General features: G+C 32.9%; 1 protein-coding gene across 1 annotated transcript; it reads left to right on the forward strand.

Annotated features, from left to right (window-relative positions):
• The first annotated feature begins 24,064 nt into the window (after positions 1-24,064).
• LOC149551932 (uncharacterized) lies at positions 24,065-25,265 on the forward strand. Its single transcript, XM_089789750.1, has 4 exons — positions 24,065-24,276; positions 24,366-24,475; positions 24,755-24,882; positions 25,042-25,265. The coding sequence occupies exons 1-4, from the start codon at positions 24,081-24,083 to the stop codon at positions 25,196-25,198; spliced, it is 591 nt and encodes a 196-aa protein (XP_089645876.1). The 5' UTR covers positions 24,065-24,080; the 3' UTR covers positions 25,199-25,265.
• The last annotated feature ends 523 nt before the right edge of the window (positions 25,266-25,788 follow it).

A 25,788-nucleotide genomic window follows, 5' to 3' on the forward strand; every position in this document is an offset into this window, starting at 1 on the left:
TTAGTAATGACCAAGTGATCCATTGAAGGTCAAGAAGAAAGGCATAGTGATGGTTGAGTGACATCAAAAGAACAGTTTATGAGAGAATCAAGATTTGTAGTCAACATAGTTAAAATATTGGAATAAGACAAGCATGTTGATGGTAAGAATTGATGAATTTTATTATTTAATGCAAGGAAAGGATTAGTTGAGTGACCAAAGCATAATATTAGAGGAAATTTTTTAGAAGTTTTGCGAAGAGAAGAAGAACAAGAAGATGGGCATATTCATTGAATATTTTGGATCTGATCATAAACCCTAGGATCTATGATTGTGACTAAGTAGAAAATGATCAAGACTACCTATTTAAGGAGGCATCTAGTTTTCTTTTGGGGGTTGTTGAACTAGAAACTTATGAAGACACATGGAAGACATACTTATAAGGAGTTGTGTGAAGTTTTTGAGGTGAAGGATTGCTTGAAGAGTTGCCAAGTAGATTTGAGATGATGAGAATGGCAGAGTCCAATCAATAAAGTAGAGATGAGCTAAATAGAGATCTAAATTTACAAAGTGAGTTGAATCTTATCAGATCAAAGTTTCAATAATACTTTCTAACCATTGTGGCAGTTGTAAAATTATTTTGATAAGGTTGGCCTAATAGTCATTTGTAAAATCATTAATCAAGGTGACATTCTAATGGAATGTTCTTAAGTCCTCTAACAAGGCCACTCCTAACAAGGTAATTAAATCATTTATCAAGGTTATACCTAACAGTGTGTTTTGTAACCTTTAACAGGGTTGGCTCCTAATAGAGCTTATTTCAAAAAAGTGAAAAAGTGGTAGCATGGTACTGGTGGTTTTTCCCAAATTGGGTTTCCATTTTAAATCTTGGTGTAAAACATTGTGTGAATGTTTTTTGTGTGTTTATGCTACTTAGTGTTTTTAAAGTTTAAGTTTATTATTGAATGTGATAATTTTTTGCAATTTGGCACATATAAAACAAAGAGGTAAAATAGAATGAATAATTTGGATTATTGAGAGAAATTTTAATTAGTGAGTTATTGGGTTAGGTTAGATGAAGTTTTTTGCATTTAATTTATATATTTCAACCTAGGGATAAATGATTCACCCCCCTCATAGTTATTCTAAATATTCTAATAATTGGTATTAGATCTCTGGGTGCTTGTGTGAAATTTTGAAGGACTTAAAGGTAAAGATCAAGATGTATAAGAGAGATACCCAAGCTAAGAGAGGATAATCTTTTTATCATGGAAAAGGATAATGAAGTTTTATTTATCAAGTAGTGGAGATTATGCACTTTACTATCTTGAAAATGAGTACATTGAATTTTCCAAATCTATGACTATTGAGTAGATGCAAGAGAAGTAGAAGCATAACCAAATGATGATTGAGCTTTTATCCTTTCTCAACTATTTTGAATTTGATGAAGTTAAAGATTGTACAAATGCAAAGAAAATATTGGACAGGTTGGCACTAATTCATGGAGGAGACTCAAATGTGATGAGAGCTAAGGAAAAAAATCTAAGAGGAAAGTTTGATGACATGAGAATAAATGAAGGTGAGGACATAACACAATATGCAAGTCAAATTAAAGAAGTTGTTAATGCTATCAGGAGTTCTAGAGGTGAAATATTTGAGGAGATAGTGATCAACAAGGTATTGACAAATTTACTTCCTATTTATGCTATTAGAGTGTCTACAATACAAGAGTTGAGATGCACACCTAGTAATGATCTCACATTAGATAGTCTAGTTAGTAGACTCACAACTTTTGAATTGGAAAATTTTGATAATGATTCTCTTACTAATGTTGAAAGTGCTTTTAAAGAAAAAACAAGTCTTGATAGTTCTAGAAAAGACAAGAGAAGAAAACATGTGAATTTTGATTGTGACTTAGATGAAAAACTTGATGAACTTGAGGCATTAGTGGCTAAGAGGCTACCTAGAGGAAAATGTAAATACAAAGGTACACTTCCTATTATCTATTTAATATGCAACTATGTTGGTCATATTGCTACAAGGTGTCTTAACAAAGAAGATAAGGATGAGAGGAAGGACAATAGGTACCAAGATAAGAGACAATAGAGATAGAAGAAGTAACCGAGACTACCAAGGAAAAGGTAAGAAATCTCGTTACATTACTAAAGACAGTTCTCGTAGTAGTACTAATGAAAATGATGAAGGAGTTTTGTATGTTGCTATGATATATGATTATGATGAAGATGAAAGATGTGAAAAAAAATGTCCTGATTTCACATATAAGAAAAAATCATAGATGGATAATTTATAGTGGGTGTTCACATCATATGACTAGTGATCCAAGTAATTTTGAAAGGTTAATTTAGTACAATGGTAATACTAGTGTTAATTTTAGAAATGATGACCATGTTATGTGAAAGGTAAAGGATCAATTGTCTAGAAAGATAAGATCAGATGTGAGAATGCATATTGGGTTGATAGTCTGAAATATAACTTGTTGAGTGTGGTACAATTGATTAGTTGTTGCTACAAGGTTGAATTTCTAAACAAGAAGGCAAAGATCTATGATGCTATTGGTGAACTACTTGGAAGTGGAGAGAAAACAAGAGGTAATTTTTTCAATTTAGACTTATCTAAAGATACATGCTTATTAGCACAATACGAAGATGTTTGGCTTTGGTATAAGAGGTTGTGTCATGTAAATTTTGACAATATGGTTGAGATTAGTAAGAAAGAAGAGTAAGAGAATTGCCAAGACTAAATAAATCGGATAGGTGATGTGCAAACAATGTCAATTGGGAAAAATGACTAAGTTTAGTTTCAAGAGAAAACTTTTTTTTTTTCTTCCTAATGATATTTTGGAATTAGTTCATATTGATCTATGTGGTCCTATTGGAGTGCAAAGTTACTATGGAGATAAATACTTTATCTTATTTTTTAATAAGTTTTCTATAATGATGATTGTAATATTTCTTAAAGAAAAATCTGATGCCTTTCAAATGTTTAAGTGGTATCTGGCTAGAGTGGAGAAGGAAATGAGTAAGAATCTAAAGTGCTTGAGATCAAATAGAGGTGGAGAGTTCATATCTGGAGAGTTTAATATATTTTGCAATGATAAAGGAATCAAAGGGCAGTTGTCTGCACTTAGGACACCACCACAAAATGGTATATCTGAAATTTTTCTAGATGATATCATATTTGGAGGAAAAGATGAATTGTGTAAATAATTTTTTGATGACATGAAGAGAGAGTTTAAAATGTTTATGTTTGGAGAGATCAATTTTTTTGTCGTCCTACAAGTATATCATATGAAGAAAGGTATGTACATTACAAAATCAAAATATATCAAGGTGATACTAATTTTTTTTTGTTATGGAAGACTCAAGACAAGTTGGAACACCTATGGTCACTAGACATAAACTTTCAAAGAATGATGATTCTAAAGAGGTGAATTGGGTATTGCATAGGACAATGATTCTAAAAATTGTAGTATGTAGTTCATAGAAGACCTAACATTGCATTAGCAGTTGGAATAGTTGAAAGATTCTCTACTAATCCTAAGGAGAACCACATGATGATTGTGAAAAGGATACTTAGAAATATGAAAGAGACATTGGATTATGGGCTATGGTATAAGAAGAATGATAAATTTGAGTTGAAGGCCTATATTGATGTAGATTGAGCTGGAAATGTTGATGATAGAAAAAGCACTAGTGGAGGCTCTTTCTTTCTTCGAAAGAGACTAATTTATTGGACAAACAAGAAGTATAACTAAATTTCTCAATCTATACCAAAAGTTAAATATGTTGTTGTTGTAGTTAATTGTTCTAACATTGTTTGGATCAAAAAATTGTTGAAAGTTATGAAGGCAGAGATTACTGATCCTATAATAATCTATTGTGATAATAAAAGTTCCATAAACATTTCAAAGAATCTTATGATGCATACTAAGATAAAACATATTGAGATCAAGAACCATTACTTGAGAGAGTTGGTTCAAGACAAATAAGTGAGAATTGAACAAGTGACCACAAAGGAATAGTTAGCTAACATATTTATTAAGGCATTACCTAAGGAAGTACATGAGTACTTGAGAGAAAATCTAAGTAGAATTCCCATCTCTTCTACTAACTAAGGAAATGTGGCATAGAATCAAATGTTAAAATCAAAATATCATGCACATTGATGCAGAAGATCACGCTTTAGGATATGCCTGAAGGTGTGAAATGATGTGAAGAAATGATCTTGAAGATGAACCCAATGATAGAGGGAGAAAATTTATAAGAAAGACATATGATATCTACAAGAAGAAGATGTATGACAAAATATTTGATGTTTCTATGGTGATTGAGATGTCTCTGGCATTATTGTCAAAGAGGTAGATGATACAGAAAGAGTGAGATGATATTTTTGTAGACAGTTACCTTAGAGGGAGAATAAATTAGACAAGGTGATGATATAGAAAGAGAGAGATGATGAAGACTATATACAATTATGAAAGATCATTTGTAAAAAATTGAAGACTATTGTTATCACTAAAGCTAACTAGATGAGATTTAGAATAAAACTAAGGATATTACTGAAGATATACCTATTGAACATAGAGGGAGCAATGCAATGTAGTTGAACACTTAAGATTTTGTGTTTCTTTTTTGATTTCATGGTAACTTGATGATATTGTATATTTTATGTAAGGTGGAAGGGTGTTTCCACTTGAGGGTGTTGCCCTGAATGCCAAAGAGGGAGATTGTTGGAGTTGCAATTGTTAAGAGCTTAATTGGAACAATTTCTATATTGTCATTGATGTCAAGCCTATTGGAGAGACAAGTGTCAAACCTACGAGAGAGACACTCAATAATAGTGTAGAGTGCCATATCATTTGATTGATGGAGAGGATTTGAAAAGAAGAGATCATGAGATGACCTAGTGAAAGGTTGAGCTAAGATGTGTAAGTGAATTCAAATTATAATCGACACTTGATAAGTTAGTACTTGGAAACATAATGTGTTGATCAAATCAATACATGAAGTGTAGGAGACATTTGAATGAAGATAAGAGTTGAAATAAGTCATAATGATAAGCCTGATTGAGTATCAATGTTGTACAAGCAATGGAGTTGAAGCAGAAGATTAAGGAACTTAAGCATTGTCGATAAAAGTAGTGTTGGGCAAGTATCAAAGATTGTCGAGTGATAGTATCAATTGAGTTGAATAGTGATGAATAAGTGAGACATTTTAGTAATGATTGAGTAATCTAGTGAAGATTGAGCGAAAAGGCACAATGGTGGCTAAGTGACAACAAAAAAATAGTTTATGAGAGAATCAAGATTTATAGTCGCCATAGTTAAAATCTTGGAATAAGAAAAGTGTGTTGATGATAAGGATTGATGAGTTGTATTATTTAATACAAGGAAAGGATTAGTTGATTGCTCAAAGAATAATATTTGAGGAGATGTTTCAAGAAGTGTTGAGAAGAGAAGACAAGCAAGAAGATGGCCAAATTCATTGAATGTTTTGGATCTGATCGTAAACCCTAAGATCTAGAATTGTGATTAAGAAGAAAAATATCAAGTCTACCTATTTAAGGAGGCATTTGGTTTTGTTTTGGGTTTCATTGAAATGGAAACTTGCAAAGATAAGTGGAAGATAGGCTTGTAAGGAGTTGGTGCAAAGTTTGTGAGGTGAAGAATTGCTTGAAGAGTTGTAAAGAAGATCTTAGATGATGAGAATGATGGAGTCCATATAATGAACCATAGATGAGCCAAATAGAGATCTAAATTTGCAAAGTGAGTTTTACTTTATCAGATAAAAGTTTCATTGTTACTGGTGGTTTTTCCCATTATATCCCTAACAATGCACCCTCTTATTGTAGTAGTGATGAATTTGTGGATACCATCCCCACTGCAGTATTCCCTCTATTATACATTATTTTTCATGAGCTTACATGTTTTAATTGATGAATGTTAAATTATTTATTCTATTTTCTTTTACAAAGTATTGTGTTATAAGATTAGTGATTACTAAATTGATGAAGGGAAAAGGAAGGTTCTAAATTTGTTTAAGGATAAAGTTTTAGAGGATACTGATTTACCCCCCCCTCTCAGCATCCTATCTCTTCTAATTGTTCCATAATGAGAAATTTTTCAATTTAATTCCAAAAAAAGAGTCTAAGGATCAATTCAAGGAACTTCAAAAGAACATTGATATCAGTGAGATTGATGGAGCTATTGGATCTCTAGAAAATGACAAATTGGAGCCACTGAAATGAATTTTACAAGCACATTAAATATTGGATAGCAACAGAACTTAAGGACTTGTATGATTATGCATATGACACAAGAAATCTAGGGAATAATGTCAAGAAGGGGATTATCAAATTTCTTCCCAAAAGTGGTGACAAGTCTCTAGCTTAGAATTGGAGGCCTATTACTTTACTGAATATTTCTTACAAGATCATTGCCAAGATATTGGCTAGAAGGTTATCAAACTATCTTAAGCACATAGTCAAACCTACTCAATCAAGTTTTATTGAAGGAATTTATATTGTTGACAATCTCATTACTAGATGGGAAGGCATGCATTGGGCTAAGATGAGTGGGAAAAATATGGCAATTATCTTGCTAGTCCTTGAAAAATCTTATGATAGAATTGAATGGTAGTTTATTACCAAAATTATTTATGCCATAGGTTTCCCTCCTTACTTTTTTAATTGGGATAAAATTTTGTTCAAGGATTCCTCTACTATTATTGAGGAAAATGAAGAATTCTCTAAGCCAATCCCATTGGGTAGATCTTTAAGATAAGGTGGCTCTGACTCTTTTTGTCTTAGTAGCAACTGCTTTATCTCATATCCTCAAGAGTGCAAATATGGGGCCTCCTATTAAAGGTATTACCCTCCCCAATAATGTTGAGTTATTTATTGAACAAATTATAGATGATATTTATTTATTTGTGAGTTGGATGAGGATAACCTCAATAACACTCTTAATAGGCCCCAATTGTACTGCTATGATTTTGAGGCAAAAATTGCTCTATCAAATCAATAGTGTTGGGATAGAATAATGAGACCCCTCAGTGGCTTAGAATGAAGAAATGGAAATGGACTAGGCTTGATAGAACAGTTAGATATTTGGGGATTCTATTAGCTATGAAACCATCTACCAAAAAAATGTGGTCTTGGATATTTAAGAAAACTGAGAACAAACACCTCAACTAGAAAACTCATTTTATTTCTATTGTTGGTAGAGCTCAAGTGGTGTAGAAAGTGTTATCCTCTCATGCCATCTATTATGCTTTAACCTAGCTTTTTGCTAAAACTCATACTAATAAGCTAGAAAAGATCTTAAGGGAGTTTTTGTGGTCAGATGGCATTGGTAATAGGAAAAGACATTATGTGAAGTGGGAATGATGTTGCTCTCTTAATAACCTAGGGGGCCTAAGGCTGAGAGATCTTTACGAACAAGGTATGGATCTTGCCTCAAAATGGACTATTAAGGTCCTATATGGTAATGAGCCTTGGAAATTTTTGATTAGGAATAATATTTCAAACTCTATTCCAAGAAAGGGGAGACAGTGGAAAAATATCCTTCTAGTTGATTTGGTTTTTGGGGATTTTGATATCAAAGTGTTTGGCTCTAATGTATTTTCATCTATATGGAAGGCATGGTGTTAGGTTAAGCCTATGGTCTATTCTAGGTATGCTATGGAGAAAATCCCTATTATTATGTTGAAGACAAATCTATCTAGTGGGGCATTTACCTTAACAATAAACCTCTTTCTCTTAATCAATGTTGCTCAACTAAAAAATGACATAATATTTACATTTCTCTAATTTAGGATTTACTGGTTGACAAGAAAATGGGGTCCTATGAGGTTATAAATAATAAATACAATATCCTTTTGGCTTAAAAGAAGACTTATAATCTGATTTCTAAATCTATTAGCAAGTTCTTTCCAGGTAAAAAGTTGAACTCTCAACAAATGCTTGATTATATCAAATGTGAAGATGGTAGAAAATTGAGTGAGTGCAAAAGTAAACACATCTATAATATGCTAAAAAAAGATGTCAGAATCATTGATCACATTAATAAAAAATGGGGATTTAAATAGATAATCTCTAGATGACACTTTATCTTTGAGCTATGTTGACATTCAACCGTGGATCCAAAACTAGTTTATTTTAGATGGTGCCCCCTACTCAAGAAACTTGTTGTGGGGTGTTTTTTTTCTAATGGCATTCAAAAACCTATTATTTTTTCTATTAAAAAATTCCAAGAGTCTTTTGAACACCTCTATTTTTATTGTCATTTTGCTTGAAATAATTGGACTCTATTTTTTTACTAGTCCTTGACCTAGAGTAGTAGGAACAATATATATTGGCATGAAATTCTTGCTAGCTTTGTGGATGTATTTGATGATAAGCTGATTTTTTTTTGGTTTGTTCTCACTGATCATATTTTATATTTGGAAACAAAGGAATGAGGATATTTTCTAAAAGAAGAAGCAGGACCTTTCTAAGTTTAGTGTAAAACTCACATATTTCAATATTATGTCACAGGTCACTATTACTTTGAAAATTTTAAGAGACAGATTTTATTCCCTTTTGAAAGATGGAGCCTTAGTCATTTTCAAAAAGGTCATTCAAACTTACGATGGTTTGGAGAATGTTGGACAAGATTCCTTAGGACATATTGAAATGAGGCATATCACTTTAGTAATCTCAAGGATGGACTGAGAGTTGTTATTGAATGATTTGGAACACACAACATAGGAAGACTTTGTCACTGATGTTTACTATGATGAAAAGTTAAAAATGAACTAGGAAACTTACATGGGACCTAAAATTAGAGAAGCCATCAACCAAACTAATGATAACTTTGATGATCACGTGCCTACATTTGACACCTTAGGAAATATCCTAGGCTGCTAAGCTAGTTTTGAAGTCACTAATTTTATAGGTACTTTTTTGTTTCAGGTTACTATGACTATGTTGTAGTGATATATTCTAGTATAGGTGATGATATAGAACTATTAATCATCTTGGTAGTGGTCAACAATTTTAAAGTCTGGCTAACCCTATTGTAAAGGTATCTTTGTTTATATTCTCTTGGTTATGATCTTTTTATAAACTAACTTAATCTTTAAAAAATGTGTTTGATTCCAATCAAAGAGATTGAATTTCATTTCTTTAAGTTTTCATACGAAGCATAAAAGTTTTGATCCATCAACATGACACCCCTTCCACCATGAGTCAATTAGTGATGTAAATTTCTTATCTTTCATCCAAAAATCTTGAATTTGAATGAGGACAATAATGGTTTATCTTCTTCCAAATGTCTTGAATGGGGAACTGGCTAGACCCTGAGGTGGTCAATATTGAGGCTTTGAGGTCAAATAGAAAGGTTGCCAAATCTCCTTTATAAAAAAATATGTCTCTTTTTTTGCAATATTGTTGAAACCCTCTCTCCTATTATTCCATGTATAGGTCCCATTGTCTAATTCTATTTCAAGAAGGTTCTCTCTAGTAATCCAGTACTTAAAATCCATTTGAGGTTGATATTCTCTTTGTAGCCCACTGCTCTTATATGATTAGTGGACAATTGCATTGAATTCACCCCTATCACATAGTTCCTATTTTCCCATGAATTGAGAAAGTTATTGGTTTATTCCCATACTCAAACTTCTTCTTGGTAGTGATTGGTCCATATACATTAAGGGTAGTGAAGTGTTTGGAATGCAATATTTTGATGTCTCTTGCTAACCAATTGGATCTTCCTCTTATCTTTTTGAATGCCACCCTTCTTGGATTGTTAAAAATAGATATATCCCCCAAGGTTCCTATTGCATCATTTGATTTAACTAACCAATAATCTTAGCTCTTTGAGAATTTTTGCAAGCTCTATGTGCTCATTTTTATTTCTTGTAAGATGTCTAAATCTACTTTAAGGATGTGTTTGATTCATGGAATTATAGAAATTGAGATTTATCCAAATCAAGGTTTTGCAAATCTTGAAAATGATTTTTGCAATTTTTAATAGAATTGTTTGGTTCATCTTGAAGATGAGTGGGAAGCTTATGTTTCTGTGTTTAGTTCTTCAACTGAGAATTGGAATTGGATTTTTTTTGGCATGAGCACTGGTAAACAATTCTAGATCACAAAAGATATGATTATCTAAGCTTTGTGGGGCTCTGAGCCTGCAATGTAGGTGCTTCGATCTACATGTATAGATGTGTCTAGATGTTGGAAGTAGGATCTCATAGATCAATGAGCTCTAAAATTCTCTATGTGTTGATGGAGGAGTAATGTTAATTATCCAAAGTTGGATCTTGTGGGTGTGTAAGAGAAATAACATGGCTTGATGTCTGATTGGATTAACTTGAGATATGACCCACACTTCAATAGACTGTGGCATATTGGGAGGCTTCAATACTTGGGTCGCATGGTGGTCTATAAGGCACTAATTATAAAAATAATTCCCAAAATAAAGTTGCAAGATGATCAGAGGGATTCAACAACCTCTGTAGAGCTACTAATCGATGATGTTGATCGAGATGAACCAAGAGGCACTATTGGATATGCGCTAGATTGGATCGTTGCTAGTTCGATGAGAGAATTCTTGTCTTAATAAGATGAAGCTACCCAACCTGTGTGAGCTCAAAAATTTGGATCTTATGTTTGGAGCTAGAAGATGTGATCTGGATTAGACTAGGGGCTTTCTCTATGCTTGTCTCTTGATGAGTTTGTGCTTGAAGTTAGATGCAAGCAAAGAGATTGAAGTCAGATCTCTAATGTCTAACTTGGCAATAGATCAATGGGAAACTTGGATCATTTTTATGTTTGGAAGGAAAGTGACATGATCAAATGTCAATCTAAATGTCTCATAATCAAATGGTACAGAGAGTTCTCCTATGATGTAAATTGCAAAAATGATCAGATCTTTGGCCATCTGGAAATTAGTAAGAATTTTTTTAGATAAACAATGTTGTAGTTGGGGAAGACTCCAAAAAATAATCTAATCTATTTTTTTTTTTACATTCATCAAAAAAGTGTAACCGGGTTTTGATTTTAAATTCTAGGTAGCTAGTGGGAAGTTTGATAACTTGATTTTGAGGTAAAATTAGATTTCTACAATTCTAATTCCATTTTGAAATTTTGGACACAAATAAAAAATAATTAAAATTTAGTTTTTGCAAAAGTCAATTTCGGTCTACTTATGAACCAAAAGGACCCTAAAGGTAGAGATGCAACATTTGACTAAACATTTCTTGTTAGGGAACTTAGGCACCTAAAGTTCTAAGAGATGATCTTCATTAAAACTTTGGAAGGAAGTTCCCCTTCCCTACTTGCATATGGGATGTTATTTTGGGTTGTTAAATCTCCTCCCCAACTTCAACTCTTAGTGCTCTCAAATATCTATGACCTTTTTCTTCTCTTTTTTGCTCCTCGTAGTGTGGACATTTTTTTGTGTGTTAGATATTTGTATGTGGAGGTTATCATATGAGATGTTGTGTTGGTTGTGAGTAGGTTGTAAAATGTTTGGATTTTTCTCTAAAAAGTTAACCATTAATGAGTCTTGCCCAATGTGGTTAGAAAAAATAGACTTTCTAACCCTTCAATAATTCTTCTTCCTCCATGTATTCTTATTCTAAAAGTATCTCCATGAAGGTTAAGGTTCTATAACCCTCAATTTGATCTTCTCTTTATCTATTGGATCTCTCTAAGATTCCAAATAACTCATAAACTACCTATAACTTGGGTGAGACAGTTCCTTTTGTCTTCTACCCCTAAGTGGAATATTTGGGAATTCTCCTTCTCATCCTTTTCCTTTTCTTTCTCCTTGCTTATTGGTTGAGTGAGGAGATTTTTACTTTGATTTTGGTTATTGCAAGGTCTATATTCAAACTCTAGGCCCCTTGGTTTTCTTTTGGGCCTTGAGGAAGGCCTTTGATAGGGATTCAGTGGGATATTATTTCCATCTCTTTCTATATTAGGCTTTCTAATTACTTGCAACCTTTATTAGTTCTCTTTAAGGGGTTGATATTTTGTTGTTATTCGTTTCTTCTCTATTTCCCTATATGGAGAGGATTCTTGTAAATTTCCATGTCCTACGAGTTCATTTAGATGAAACTCACCCTCTACATTATCCTTGGCTAGCTTCATTTTAGATTTATTTTTAGGATGACATCTTACTCATTATTTTTTCCTAGGACCTTAGGGGTTTCAAAGCTCATAATTATTCAGTCTTGGCAAGCATTTTGATTAAACCTCTCTCACTTGCTCTCCCCATTATTTAGCGTAACCATGGGGATAACCTTTTTGGTCACCATGTCTATATTGCCCCTTGCAACCTCCATATCTCCATTATTTTGTTGGTTATTTTTGTCCATCTACTCCTCATGTTCACTATTGATGCGAGGTCCCATTATTTAAGTAATTGATCCCATCCTCGGTTCTTCTATCAAAACTTTATCAACAACCTCGATTATCATGTTCTCTTGGACTTCCCTCAAACATCATAACATAAAGCTTTCCATTTTCCTATGATTAAATCTAGATGATTTTTTCTCTACCACATAGCCCCCTCAATTTTGAAGAGGATAGGTTTGAGGTGTCATTCTATTTTGACTCTTTGGAGCTTGTGGCATTTTTAGATAGCTAGTGATTTGTTTTATCTCAATTGATTTTAATTTGGATACTTTACTTGATTTAGCTAAAGGTATCCCACTAAACCTTACCATCATTTGTAGATTTAAGGGGTGATTTTGAACCTTTATCATGTTTCGTAGTTTGTTCTCATTAAAAGAAATCTCCCCCTAACTTCTTTAAAGAAAATATTAGTAATGTTATGATATGATAATAATATTTATTTCAATTTTTTACTATTGTAAAGTGGGTCAACTTCATGTAGAGAATCCATAGTAGCATAATGATCCATTCAAGTAACCATTCCTTTTTTTGGTCTGCTAACACTTTGAAATGTCAATACATTCCTATCTTGTTCTAGGAATAGTGTAGATGAATTCCATTAGTTTCCAATAAATTCTTTGTTCTGATCTTGTGTGCTAATTTCCATTTTCTTGCAACACATGTCCTAGTTGTTGCGATGTGGAGCCTAATCAGACTTGAAGGTTTATTCAACACAGTTTTCTCCCCATATTATTTTTCTACAGGGGTTTGGGGGTAGCAACCTAGGTGTACTCTCTATTGTAGTACAGGGTGGGGTCAAGGGGCAATGCCCCCATGAGGGTTTTCAAGGGCAGTGCCCCCAAAACCAAAAATGACCTTATATTGTAAAAGGCATCGGCTAGTATTTTCTTATTGGATGACTTATTCTAGCCCTAATTTTGTAAGTGGTAATAAGCTTGTATAAAATGGCTTAGGGTTAGGGACTTCATAATGTAATGGTGATATTGTAACTTCTTGCGATGGTATTGACTTGTAAGGGATTGCAGATTGTAATCACAAAATAATAATAATATTGGACTTGCTATTGGTAGACGTATCCCAGGGATTGGGTGAACCACATTAGATCTTGGTGTCTTGTGTTCTCTTCTATGCAATCTATTATTTTCTAATATTAGTTAGATTTGCATGTAACTATTATTTTTGTCTAAGGTTAATCCAAACAAGTGGTATCAAAGCTAGAGGGTTGTCATTTTCTTTTTATCTAGACCATCGTCATCATTTTTTTTAGCGATCCTTTGCAGGAAGGTCTCATGGTTGAGTGGGAGCGATGACAAATGAGGGTAAGCTAAAGGTGGAGAAGTTTAATGGGAAAAACTTTTAGTTATGGAAGATGCAAATGGAGGACTATCTTTATCAAAAGGACTTATGGAAGCCATTAGAAGGAAAATCCAAGAAACAAGGAACTATGACAGATGATGACTGGGAGATTTTATACAGAAAGGAGCTTGGAAGCATTAGATTATGCTTGGCACCATCAGTGACATTTAACATTAAAAAAGAGAAGATGATGGAAGAGTTGACGCAAACCCTAGTGGAACTATATGAAAAGCCCTTTGCTTCAAACAAGGTATTTCTCATGAAGTGTATATTTAATATGAAGATGATAGAAGGTCGATCTATTGTAGATCATTTAAATGAGTTTAATACTATTACTAGTCAGTTATCTTCTATGGGTATTAATTTTGATGAAGAAATTATGGCTCTCTTGATTTTGTGTTCTTTGCTTGAAAGTTGGAATGGCTTGGTAATGGTTGTGAGCAATTATTTTCCTAGATCTAATACCCTAAAATTTGATGATGTGATTGGTGTTATTCTGAGTGAGGAAACTCCTAGGAAAACCTCAAGTGGATCTACATCAAGAAGTGCTTTGAATGCACAAAGCAGAGGTAGAACAACTAAAAGAGGAAATAATTTTGGAAATCATGGGAAATCAAGAGAAAAGTCAAAGGGGAAGAAGTCTCAATCCAAAGGCCCAAGAGATTGTTAAAATTGTGGCAAACCAGGGCATAAGAAGAAGAAATAACAATGAAGGAGACAAACCAAATGAGAAGAAGGAGGCAATTGTGGTAATTGACAAATCTAAAGAGGATACTTTTCTTCTTTCTTTGGAAAGTATTGATGATTTATGGGTTTTACATTTTGATGCTTCATTTCATGCTACACCTCATCGAGGTTATTTTATTGATTATGTCCAAGGGAAAAGTTAAGATTAAGTTACAGAATGGTAACCATTTCCTAATACATGAGGTAAGACATGTTCCAAGGCTGAGTAGGAATTTAATTTTAGCAGGGCAACTCAGTGATGAGGGTTGTGTCGGTACTTTTACTGATAAAAATTTGAATGTTTCAAAAGGTTCCCTTGTAGTAGCAAAAGGTATGAAAGTAGGCACCTTATATCTTTGTATAGGTCATATTGTTCCTTCTACTTTGATTGTTTCAGAGAAAAATGAATGTTCAAGAACAATTGTTGCAGTTGAGCAAGGAGATCAAATGACTACTGTAGATTCTGATACAACGCTATGGCACTATAGACTTGGGCACATGAGTGAGAAAGGTATGAAAGTACTTCATTAAAAGAAATTTTTACTAGGTCTAAAATGTGTCAATATGGATTTTTGTGAAAATTGTGTGTATGGAAAACAAAAGAAGGTGAGTTTTGTGAAGATTGGTAAGGAAAATAAAAGTGAGAGATTAGAGCTTGTGCATACAGATGTATGGGGACCAGCTTGGGTATCTTCCCTTGGTGGTTCTCATTATTATGTTACATTTATTGATGATGCAACTAGAAAAGTATGGGTTTATTTCCTTAGACATTAATATGATGTATTTAAAACTTTTAAGAAATGGAAAAGCTTGGTTGAAAATGAGACTGGTAAGAAATTAAAATGTCTCAGATCTTATAATGGTGGTGAATATTGTAGTCATGAATTTGAAGATTATTGCTCCACTAATGGTATTCATAGACATAAAATTGTTCCAAGGACTCCAAGGGAAAATGGAGTGGCTGAACGCATGAACATGACTATAATGGAGCATGCAAGGAGCATGAGGTTGCATGTAGGGTTACCCTTAAACATGTGGGTAGAGGATGTTAATACTATTGTATATTTGATTAATAGAGGTCCCTCTATCCCTTTGGGTTGTGGTATTCCAGAGGAAGCATGGACTAGTAAGAAGGTGAGTTATATTTTTCTCAAAACCTTTGATTGTGAAGCATGTGCTCATATAAATTCTAAAAATAGAACCAAGTTGAAAGCTAAGTCAAAGCAGTGTGTATTTTTTGGATATGGCATTGACGAATTTGGTTATAGGCTTTGGAATTTTGAAAATCGTAAAATTGTAAGAAGCAAGGATGTCATATTCAATGATAAAGTGGTGTATAAAGATCTATTGCAGCAACATGAGAAGAAAGAAGATGATTATATAGTGTTGAATAATACTCCAAAATATGTTGTTCCAACAATTCCTCGTGATGTGTAACAACTGCAAAAACAAATATGACACACCCCAGTGAATTTTAGATGGTCAACAAGGCTAAGTAGACCTCTAGAAATATTTTATCATTCCTTGTATTCTATGTTACTTACTGATGCTAGTGAACCTAAACGTTATGATGAAGTTGTGCAAGTGGATACAAAGATTTAATGGGAGTCTACAATGAAAGAAGAAATTGACTCTTTGCTGAAAAATAAGACATGGGATTTATACAAGTTGCTTGTAGGTCAAAGGGCTTTACAAAATAAATGGGTTTACAAGTTCAAAGAAGAGGATGGAGGTAAGAAAATATTTAAAGCTAGGTTAGTGGTAAAAGGATTTGCAAAGAAATAAGGCATTGCTTTTGATGAGATATTTTCTCCTGTTGTTAAAATGACTTCTATTCGCACTGTTTTAAGTATTGTGGCTACTAAAGATTTTCATTTGGAGTAGCTTGATGTTAAAACAACCTTTCTGCATAATGATTTGGATGAAGAGATATATATGGCTCAGCCATAGGGATTTGAGGTCAAAGATAAGGAGAACTTAGTGTGCAAATTGAAGAAAAGTTTATATGCCTAGAAGTAAGCACTCGACAATAGTATCTCAAATTTGACAGTTTTATGCATTAGCATGGATATAGTAGGTGTTATTCAAATCATTTCATTTACTTTAAGAGGTTATATGAAGACAGATACATTATTTTATGTTTATATGTTGATGATATGTGTGTAGCTAGGTCTAACATGGATCACATTAAGGGGTTAAAAGAATAGTTAGCATGTTCATTTTCTATGAAGGATTTGGGGGTAGAAAAATAAATCCTTGGTATGAAGATTTGTAGAGATAGAAAGAATAGGAAATTGACATTATCTCAGGTTGATTATATTGTGCAGGTGTTGCAATATTTCTCTATGGAGAATGCTAAAGTTGTCAGCACACCCTTACCTGGTCATTTGAAGTTGAATAAGGAGATGTGTCCAAAGACACATGAAGAGGAGGATAAGATGTCAAAGGTACCTTATGCTTCAGTTGTAGGAAGCTTAATGTATGTTATGGTATGTACAAGGCCAGATATTGTACATGCAATGGGAGTCGTTAGCAGGCATATGAGTCATCTAGGAATTGAGCATTGGAATGCAGTTTAATGGATTCTCAGATATTTGAGTGGTACATCTAGTAAGTTTTTTCACTTTGGGGGCTCTACTACTAATTTACAAGGTTATTTTGACTCAGATTTGTCAGGAGATCCAAGCAGAGTACTACAGGTTATGTATTTACTGTTGGTGGAGCAATAGTGAGTTGGGTTTCTAGGTTGCATAAGGTTAATGCTTTAACCACTATAGAGGTAGAGTATGTTGCTACTATAGAGGTAGCCAATGAGATGATATGGCTTCAGTTCTTCATGGACGAGTTGGGACATCCATAGAGGGATAACTATTTATTCACAAATAGCCAGAGTGCCACTCATCTTGCAAAGAATTTAGCTTTTCATTCAAAGACAAAATACATACACTTGTAGTACCATTTCATTTAGTTAGTTTTGGATGATGGACAGTTAAATATGGACAAGAAACATACAGATGACAATCTGGTGGATATGTTTACAAAGATAGTGACAAGGGAGAAGTTGAATTCCTCTTCAGCTTCAGCCGATTGGTCTTCTAGTCTGAACAACATAGTCCTGGGTGGTTTGATATTCTAGTGGGAGCTATGAGTTTAGCAGTGCTATGATCAGTTTCCAAGTGGTAGGTTATTGTTGTGGAGTCTGATCAGTCTCCAAGTGGGAGATTGTTGTGATGTGGATCCTAATTAGACTCGAAGGTTTATTTGGCATAATATTATCCCCATATTATTTTTCTATGGGGGTAGTGCCCTTGTGGGGTCCTGGGGCAAAACCCCAGGTGCGCTCCCTATTGCAGTATAGAGTGGGGTCAAGGGGCAATGCTCCCATGAGGGTTTTTGGGGGTGACACCCATAAAGCCAAAAATGACTTTATACTATAAAGGCATCAACTGCTATTTTTCTATTGGACAACTTATTCTAGCTCTAATTTTGTAAGCGATAAAAAGCTTGTATAAAATGGCTTAGGGTTAGGGGTTTCATAATGTAATGGTGATATTGTGGCTTCTTGCAGCAGTATTGAGCTATAAGGGATTGTGGATTGTAATCACTAGATAATAATAATATTGGACTTGTTGTTGGTGGATGTAGCCCAGGGATTGGGTGAACCATGTTAAATCTTGGTGTCTTATGTTCTCTTTTGTGTGATCTATTATTTTTTGATATTGGTTATATTTGCATGTAACTATTAATTATGTATGAGGTTAATCCTAACACTAGTTTGGGTTTCCATACTCTATATTTCCAATCAAGAGACTAGATTGTTCCCAAGTGCCTGATTCATGTTTTGTGTATAGGTGATCATAAGAAATCTGTTGAATCTAAACCTTGAATTTAGAGGTAAATTTGAACGGGTTTGGTAGTTCTTTTTCTATGTTCATTAGCAGATAGATCTTTAGGGTATTAGAGCCACATTCTATAGCATGGTTGTGATATATGCCTTTTTTCTCTTGAGTATTTTTAAGATTTCTTCCTCCTTATATTCTATGCGAATATATTTCAAAGAAATCCACATTGAAATAAATTTAATTGAGTGATTTATGTTGTCAAAGTTGAGAATCCAAGCTTGCATATGGAGACCTGGGTTTCCCAAAAACTGTCATTGTTGTTTAAATGTTTTATCCTAGATTCCTTTGTTTAAAAGATAACTACATAAAATTTTAGAGCTTCATCTATGGATTCAGTGTGCAAAATATCCTTCTAATTATGAAAGACCCATTTATTGAATTCATAGAAGGAGATATTAGTTTCCCAAAACTTACAGATGCTTGATTGTTGTTGAAGAAGATGTTTCCTTTTATTCAAAGTTTCCTATGAGAATGAGATGCTTAGAGGAGGTCCCCATGTGGCTACTAAGCTTATTTTGGCTAGCAGTCGCTGCTACTATTTTAGCAATAATATGTTAAGCTGGTGGCCCCATGGTTAGTGATGTTTCCTACTTATTTCTCAACAAACATCCAAAACAAAGTGTTTAAATAAAAATTCTAATAATAAATTTTATAGATAAATTACTTGAGAAAAAATAGGAGACAATAAAAAATAGGAAAAAATCGTGTGCAGCTTGTGTTTTTTTTCTCAATAAGCATCAATTTCTTATTCTAGCCCATTATTTATTTCAAAACTTATTTTTAAATGTAAAGCAGTTGCTACTCCAAAACAATAGGGATATATTCTAAATTATCCATTTCCCATGATTAAAAAATGAGATGGGGACACTGTTGTTGCTAAAATTTAAGCACAAAGTACCCTTAAATAGTCGCATGGGGACATGGGGTTAGACCTAAGGGTAGTAAGGTTTGTCTTTTACTTTCCTAAGACATAGACCTTGGCAAATCTTCATCCTCGTTCTCTCTCACTTTTGCATTAACCTCAGCCTTTTCCATCACAGGAATCACACTTAGTTCTTGGCCTTCCCTAGCCTCTACCTCTATCATCAGAGGCATCTCACCTAGTTCTTGGTTTTTTCTTGTCCATGTTCCTTTTTCTCTACATTTGGATCCCTCTCTTTCCATTTTAAGGCAAGCCTTAAATCTCTTTATTGAATTTGAGGGTTTCTCTGTCCAACATTTTTGTATATTGATGAAAAATTACCACGTAGGATTCTTTGGCTTTGATTATGAATTTCCCAATGCAACCGAGACTAAGCACTTTTGGCAATAAAGGGTCAAAGGGTCTTCCCACCTTCATGTTTGGGAGAATAGGAATAAGGTAAGGATTTATTCCTCCAAACACCCAGTTCTTTTCCCTATTTTGAATCATTTTTTCCATTGCGTTTAAATCAAGGTGAAGTTCCAACCATCATCTTCTAGATGCTTGCATACTTCGAGTGAATTCTGTCTTCTCGATTTTGTTTTCTTTCTGTATATTCCAGGGATGTCTCTGTGCCATTTTCCTTGTCTGATAAAGGAATGAGTATCTATAAATCTGATTGGTCATTCTACTACTGTGTTAAAGATCCCATCCACCATGGTGTGTGTTTTTCTAGAATCTAAAAAAATATTTTTTCTAAGAAACTAATAATTGTTTACTTATCTACTATTTATCACAATTAAATCTAAAATTATATAAAAGATCACAACATTATAAAAAAATAAAAAAATTATAATATCGTTTAGACATATATAAAAATAGAATGATATTATCAACTAAAAAAATTGATAGTATTCTTAAAACTACCATTAAGAAAATATAATTTGCCACCTTATACTTTGAAAAGCATTCTAAGTAAATATTTTGAAAAAATAAAAGTTAAATAAGGATAAAGATATATTTGACAATAGTAAGGAAAAATACAATGCATTCAATTTAAACAAATATTGTATATGTTTACCATTTTCTTGAAAAAGAATAAAAAGTGATAATGAATTCATTTTACTATTTGTATATTTATATTATTTCATCATATTATAAAATATTTGAACTATTATAAAATATCTTTACTTTAACTATTTATTTCATAAAAATATGTTAATAAAAAAAAATATTCATGAAAAATGTACTTCATAATAATTTTTAAATTTTTAAAGAAAATGATAAAATTGTAAGAAATAAATAAAGAGAAAAATATCACTAATTTTGGTTGGTTGTGAGTGCTTTATAAATTGAAATTTAAGACATCAAAATAAATCAGACAATATAAAAAATATTATCTCTATTCACGGTTTTACTCTTTGGTTCATCTATGTATCAAGAAGCACAAAATGTGACGAAAGCCATTGATTTATATATGCAAGTTTAAGGGCAATGTATTAGTAGCTAAATCAAAAAGTTGTGTCTTTAACAAATTATTATTTCTCCATTTTGCAAGCTCCTAAAGGCATCATCTCTCAAATTGCAACTTTAATCTACTCATTTTTTTGGTCAACAAATATGAATGGACAAAAGAAAATACACCTTATTTCTATTATTTCCATGTCAACCCCTTTGAAAATTGGAGGTGTAGGACTTCACAACATTACTAATAGGAATAGGGCTTTTGGTGCTAAATTAGTTTTACAAATGTATGACAAACCTTTTTCCAAACGATGTCGACTTCTACAAGAAAAATATTTGGACAACATGGAACCCTCCAAAATTACATGATGGCCTCTAGGGAAGTTATTACTTCATTCATTTCTTAGGAAGTGCATAATGGGAAATAAAGTACTTTTCAAATATAATGATGCAAGCTTGGAAAACATCTTTTTCTAATGATGTCTCAGTTGTACATAGATTTATAGGATTGGTTACTTGGAAAGACCTATCAACTCTCCCTATATCTCACAATTACGCTACCTCTTTGAAACAATTATTAGCTGAAAGAAATGTATTTATGTCTAATCAGCCAGATTGCCTCTTTTTGGCTTCATCCAAAGATGGTAAATACTATGTTAAACTAGGATATTTAGCCCTTCAACAAAGTCAACATATGATCAGACCACGTATCATCCTTTTAAATTTTATTGGAACAATTCATTTCTTCCAAAAGAAGGATTTTTTATATGGCTTGCATTAAAACATCAGATCTTAACAAGCGATCATCTTCACAGACTAAACATCTCTAATAACTTTAATTTGTACTTTGTTACCAAGATGTGGAAAGAACATATCACTCCTCTTGAATTTCCCTTTTTCCCAAGATTGTTGACATTTTGTTCTTAGTAAGCTTAATTTTTCTATGTCACTACCTAATTCTCTGTAGGATCTCTTTCAAGTATGACTGATTCTACACACCGAATCAATTTCTTCATGTCTTTGGAAATCTATCCTTGCCTCTATAGTCTGGGCCATTTAGTGGGAGAGAAATAAGAGAATTTTTAGACAAATTTCATCTTCAATCTCCCAAGTTCTAGAAGGATTAAAAAGATCAATTGTTGAGCTTGTTAATGCTACAATAAGTAAGTACAAGGGTAATCATATTTCTTCTTCTTGGGATAACTATGTTATTCAACATTGGAAAGGCTTGGTCTTTCCTCATCTACCAGCTCCATTATACCCATCTAAGTTACCTTTGATTTGAGCACAAACTAAGTGGATTGCCCCAAGTGAGTGTTATTATAAAGTCAATTTGATGGGGCTTCTAGGGGAAATCTGGCTATGGTATAGTCATTGGAGATTGTAAAGGTCAAGTGATTGCAGCAAAATCATCTTCTCTCCCTCTGGGTACCAATAACAAAACCAAAGTCGTAGCCCTACTCTTTGGTTTGGAACTTGCAAAATCAATGTCTACATCTTGTTTGCATGTGGAAAGGGACTCAACCATTATTATTAATGCATGTATAAAACTTCGTGTGTATAACTAGTCCATTCAGTATATAATGCACAAGTCTAGTGCCTTCTTGACTCAATCTTTGAATGCTACATTACGCATACTTATAGAAAAGGCAATCTATTAGATGATTGTTTGGCTAATCTGGATACTGATGAAGTTAGTATTAATTCTTTAGTTTCCCCACTTACTCCTGTTGACTTCCCCAAGTTACTTGTCACTAATTTTGGAGAATTTAAGCCACAAGACAACCTTTATGCAATTTTGATTTAATAATCTTTATTGAACCATCAGTGATCATAAATTGGTATTGGCCATAAAAATAATTTGCTCGTAGCTTTTGAATGCTAATAATTACTTAAGGTGACAGAAACTTTATGGTGATATCCATAATCTCTGCTTTTGTTCTTGCCAACTCATGCTGAATATGTTATTATTTACTAAGTGCGTGATCCATCTACTCAGATCACTTTGAAAAGCAGTGAGAATTGTAATAGGTACTTAATTCATGAGATTACTCTTAAATAAATTGATTTATAGTATGTCGAGCATTTGGACTTTCCAGCTTGGTGATTTGAAGATTTTAAATGGATTGCATTTTTCATCAACATTTTTTTAGGATCGTACTATGGTCATTACCAATCACTTGCTCTTTGTCCTACTTTTGGGTTATGAAATTTGGAAGACCCGCGTGGTTCTTATCATGCCCTAATAAATTCTCTTAAAATAACCATCTGCTTCCAATTTCACAGGGGTCGTTTCATATTTTGTACTCCAAATGCCATTTGTCATTGCATTACCATATCTTGCAAGTAATGATTTCACACTAAATGCAGCTTGGTAAGGATATCAGTCTTCCGATAGTTTCTCTGAAGACTTGCATTTTGTTGATGATTTTGTTATTCCCCCTGTGATGCAACGAGATTTAAGGGTTTTTGGATCTAGATTTGGGGCTCACAACAACATGATTTTTTGATACTGATTAATACTCTCAGAATGCAATGTTTTTTCTTCTGCATTTCTTTTTTGTATTGGATAATAATCAGAATTTTTCTTCATTGGTTCTTCTATTTTAGAATCCTTTTTGAATCCATTTTTATGATTAATATAAATAAACAGTTTCACTGAAAAATAAATAAATCTATATTTATTTATTAGTACTTTTCTTTAAATTTGAAAACAATATAAAATGTACAAATATAATTAAACCTAAATCAATTATTATTAAAATATATTAAAAATTATATTTACAAATTTTATAAGAACATTATTGATTATATCTTTATTATTATGAAAAAACTAAACATTGATTAAAAAAAGGATCAAACAAAAGAAAGAAAAATTAAATAAAGGGAAATTAGGTTTTAAACTTTTGACACATTATACTTCCAAATTCGTTATAAGTTTTAAAACTTCAATCTGCCAACCTAAAAGGAAGCCACACGTTCACCATCTGCGGCATATCAGTGTTTGACAGTACATTATGTATTGCACTTGATGTGCATTAAGATTAGTTGAGTTGAGCCTTATGATCTGGGATGAAAGTCAATGCATTTGAAAAATAGCTTTATAACAAAGTCAAAATCCCTGGAACTTTCCAAATTCAGAAAGGAAATTTACAAATGACTTATAAGGATCAATTTGACTTTAAGACAAGGTGGTTAAGTTTGTTGGTTACATAGTTGACATTTTTCTGCAGCCTGCTGTACTCAGATATATATTAAGTTGCCCAATGGAGAAAGCTATGGTATCATCAAATTTAGTTGTGCCCACTAACTCAGTTTCAAATTCCATGGAGGAGGACAAGAAACGCCATAATCATGGTGAAAATATCATTAATAATGGTAGTCTTATTAATAATAATGGTATGAGGAAAGTGATGGTGGTTATAGATGATTCCAATGAAGCTGAATCGGCCATGTTGTGGGCACTTTCTCACTCTGATACTCTCATTCTCCTTCATATTCTGCCTCCTCTTCAAGCCAAAGGTTGCTGCAATTACAATAATGGAAGTTTCATTGGCCAAGGATATTTGATAATTGTTTTTTCTTCAATAATCCTTGTTTTTCTTTTACAGGAGTTCTGTTTGCAGCCAGAGATCCTGAGGAACCAAGAAGGCTTGTGGACATGAAAGCTTGCTGCTTTGCCAATTCTTTCATGGCTCTCTGCAAGCAATATAGACCAGAGGTTGGTATTACTATGAGATTGGTTGATGAAATTCCTATTGATAAGAGAGACCAGATTTCTATAATTTATTACTATGATTTGCTTAGTTTTTCAATTTTATTGCATAAATTTTTATTTACTCTATAATTCATTTTGAGAATGAAGAGATATAATATTAAAAACAAAACTTACACAATGAAATCTAAACTCCAAGAAAATAACTTTTATAGAACTATATATGAAAGCTATTGTTGTTTATATGGGAAAGCTATTGTGAATGTGCAAATTTTTTAATTTCAGGTGATTGTAGAAAGTGTGGTTATAGATGGAAGGAATGATGATATGGGCTGTTTGATAGTTAGTCAAGCCAAAAAGCTTCAAGCCTCTCTGCTTGTATTGGGCCAACCCAGGTCTTCTTTCCTATACAGGTAGTGTAAATTATGTAGTCATTATGACGAATGATTTCTTGTATGTAGGTAGATAATGTGAAGTATTTTTGTTTTGTAGTGTAAATTGTGTAGCCATTACGACAAATGATTTCTTGTATGTTGGTAGATAATATGAAGTATCTGTGTTTTGTAATGCAGGGTTCTGTTAAGGAGAAGTATTTCTAAGATGGATATTGTGGAATATTGCATTAACAATGCAGAGTGCATGACAGTGGCAGTGAGAAAGAAGAGTAGGAACTTGGGAGGATATTTGGTTACAAGTAGAAAGTTCAAAAACTTTTGGATGCTAGCTTAATCTATTATCCTACTACTAGTTCAAGTCAGTTGTGTCTATATTGTATATACCAACATATAACTAACATTTTGAATAAAAATATGTAAATGTTACATATTTTTATTATAAAAATATGTAGAAGATAAATAAATTGAATATAAATGTTACAAATAATATATTAAAGTGATTTATCATTTAGTTATCTGCATTTAGTATAATGTATAGGGTTTTCTTAAGAAGAAGAAATTAATTTGTTGTTTAGACATTTTTTCCTGCAACATCTAGTAAGATTTCTAATTGTTCTTACTATAAACAATATTTAATTATAGGCCATGTCTTTTCTTGCTCCCAAAACTCAAGATGATGTCCAAGCACTTTGATTAGTGGCTTTTAAACTTTCTGAGCCTCCTTTGCAAAAAAAAAAAGTGAGGGACCTTTAATCAATGTCAATGATTTCAGATTTTTCCATTTAAAGTGGCCAATTGGGTGTCCTTTGGAAGATAAGTTGTTCGCTTTTAGTACGTTACTTCAATCTTATTTAGTAGCATTCCATACTCCATCTTCATGTCTTGGAAGATTCTTGGGCTATGTTCATTCTAAAGTTCCCATAA

Source organism: Cupressus sempervirens, chromosome 6 (genome assembly GCF_028749045.1).
Source record: "Cupressus sempervirens isolate cs-2001-9-10 chromosome 6, ASM2874904v1, whole genome shotgun sequence".
Classification (NCBI taxonomy): domain Eukaryota; kingdom Viridiplantae; phylum Streptophyta; class Pinopsida; order Cupressales; family Cupressaceae; genus Cupressus; species Cupressus sempervirens.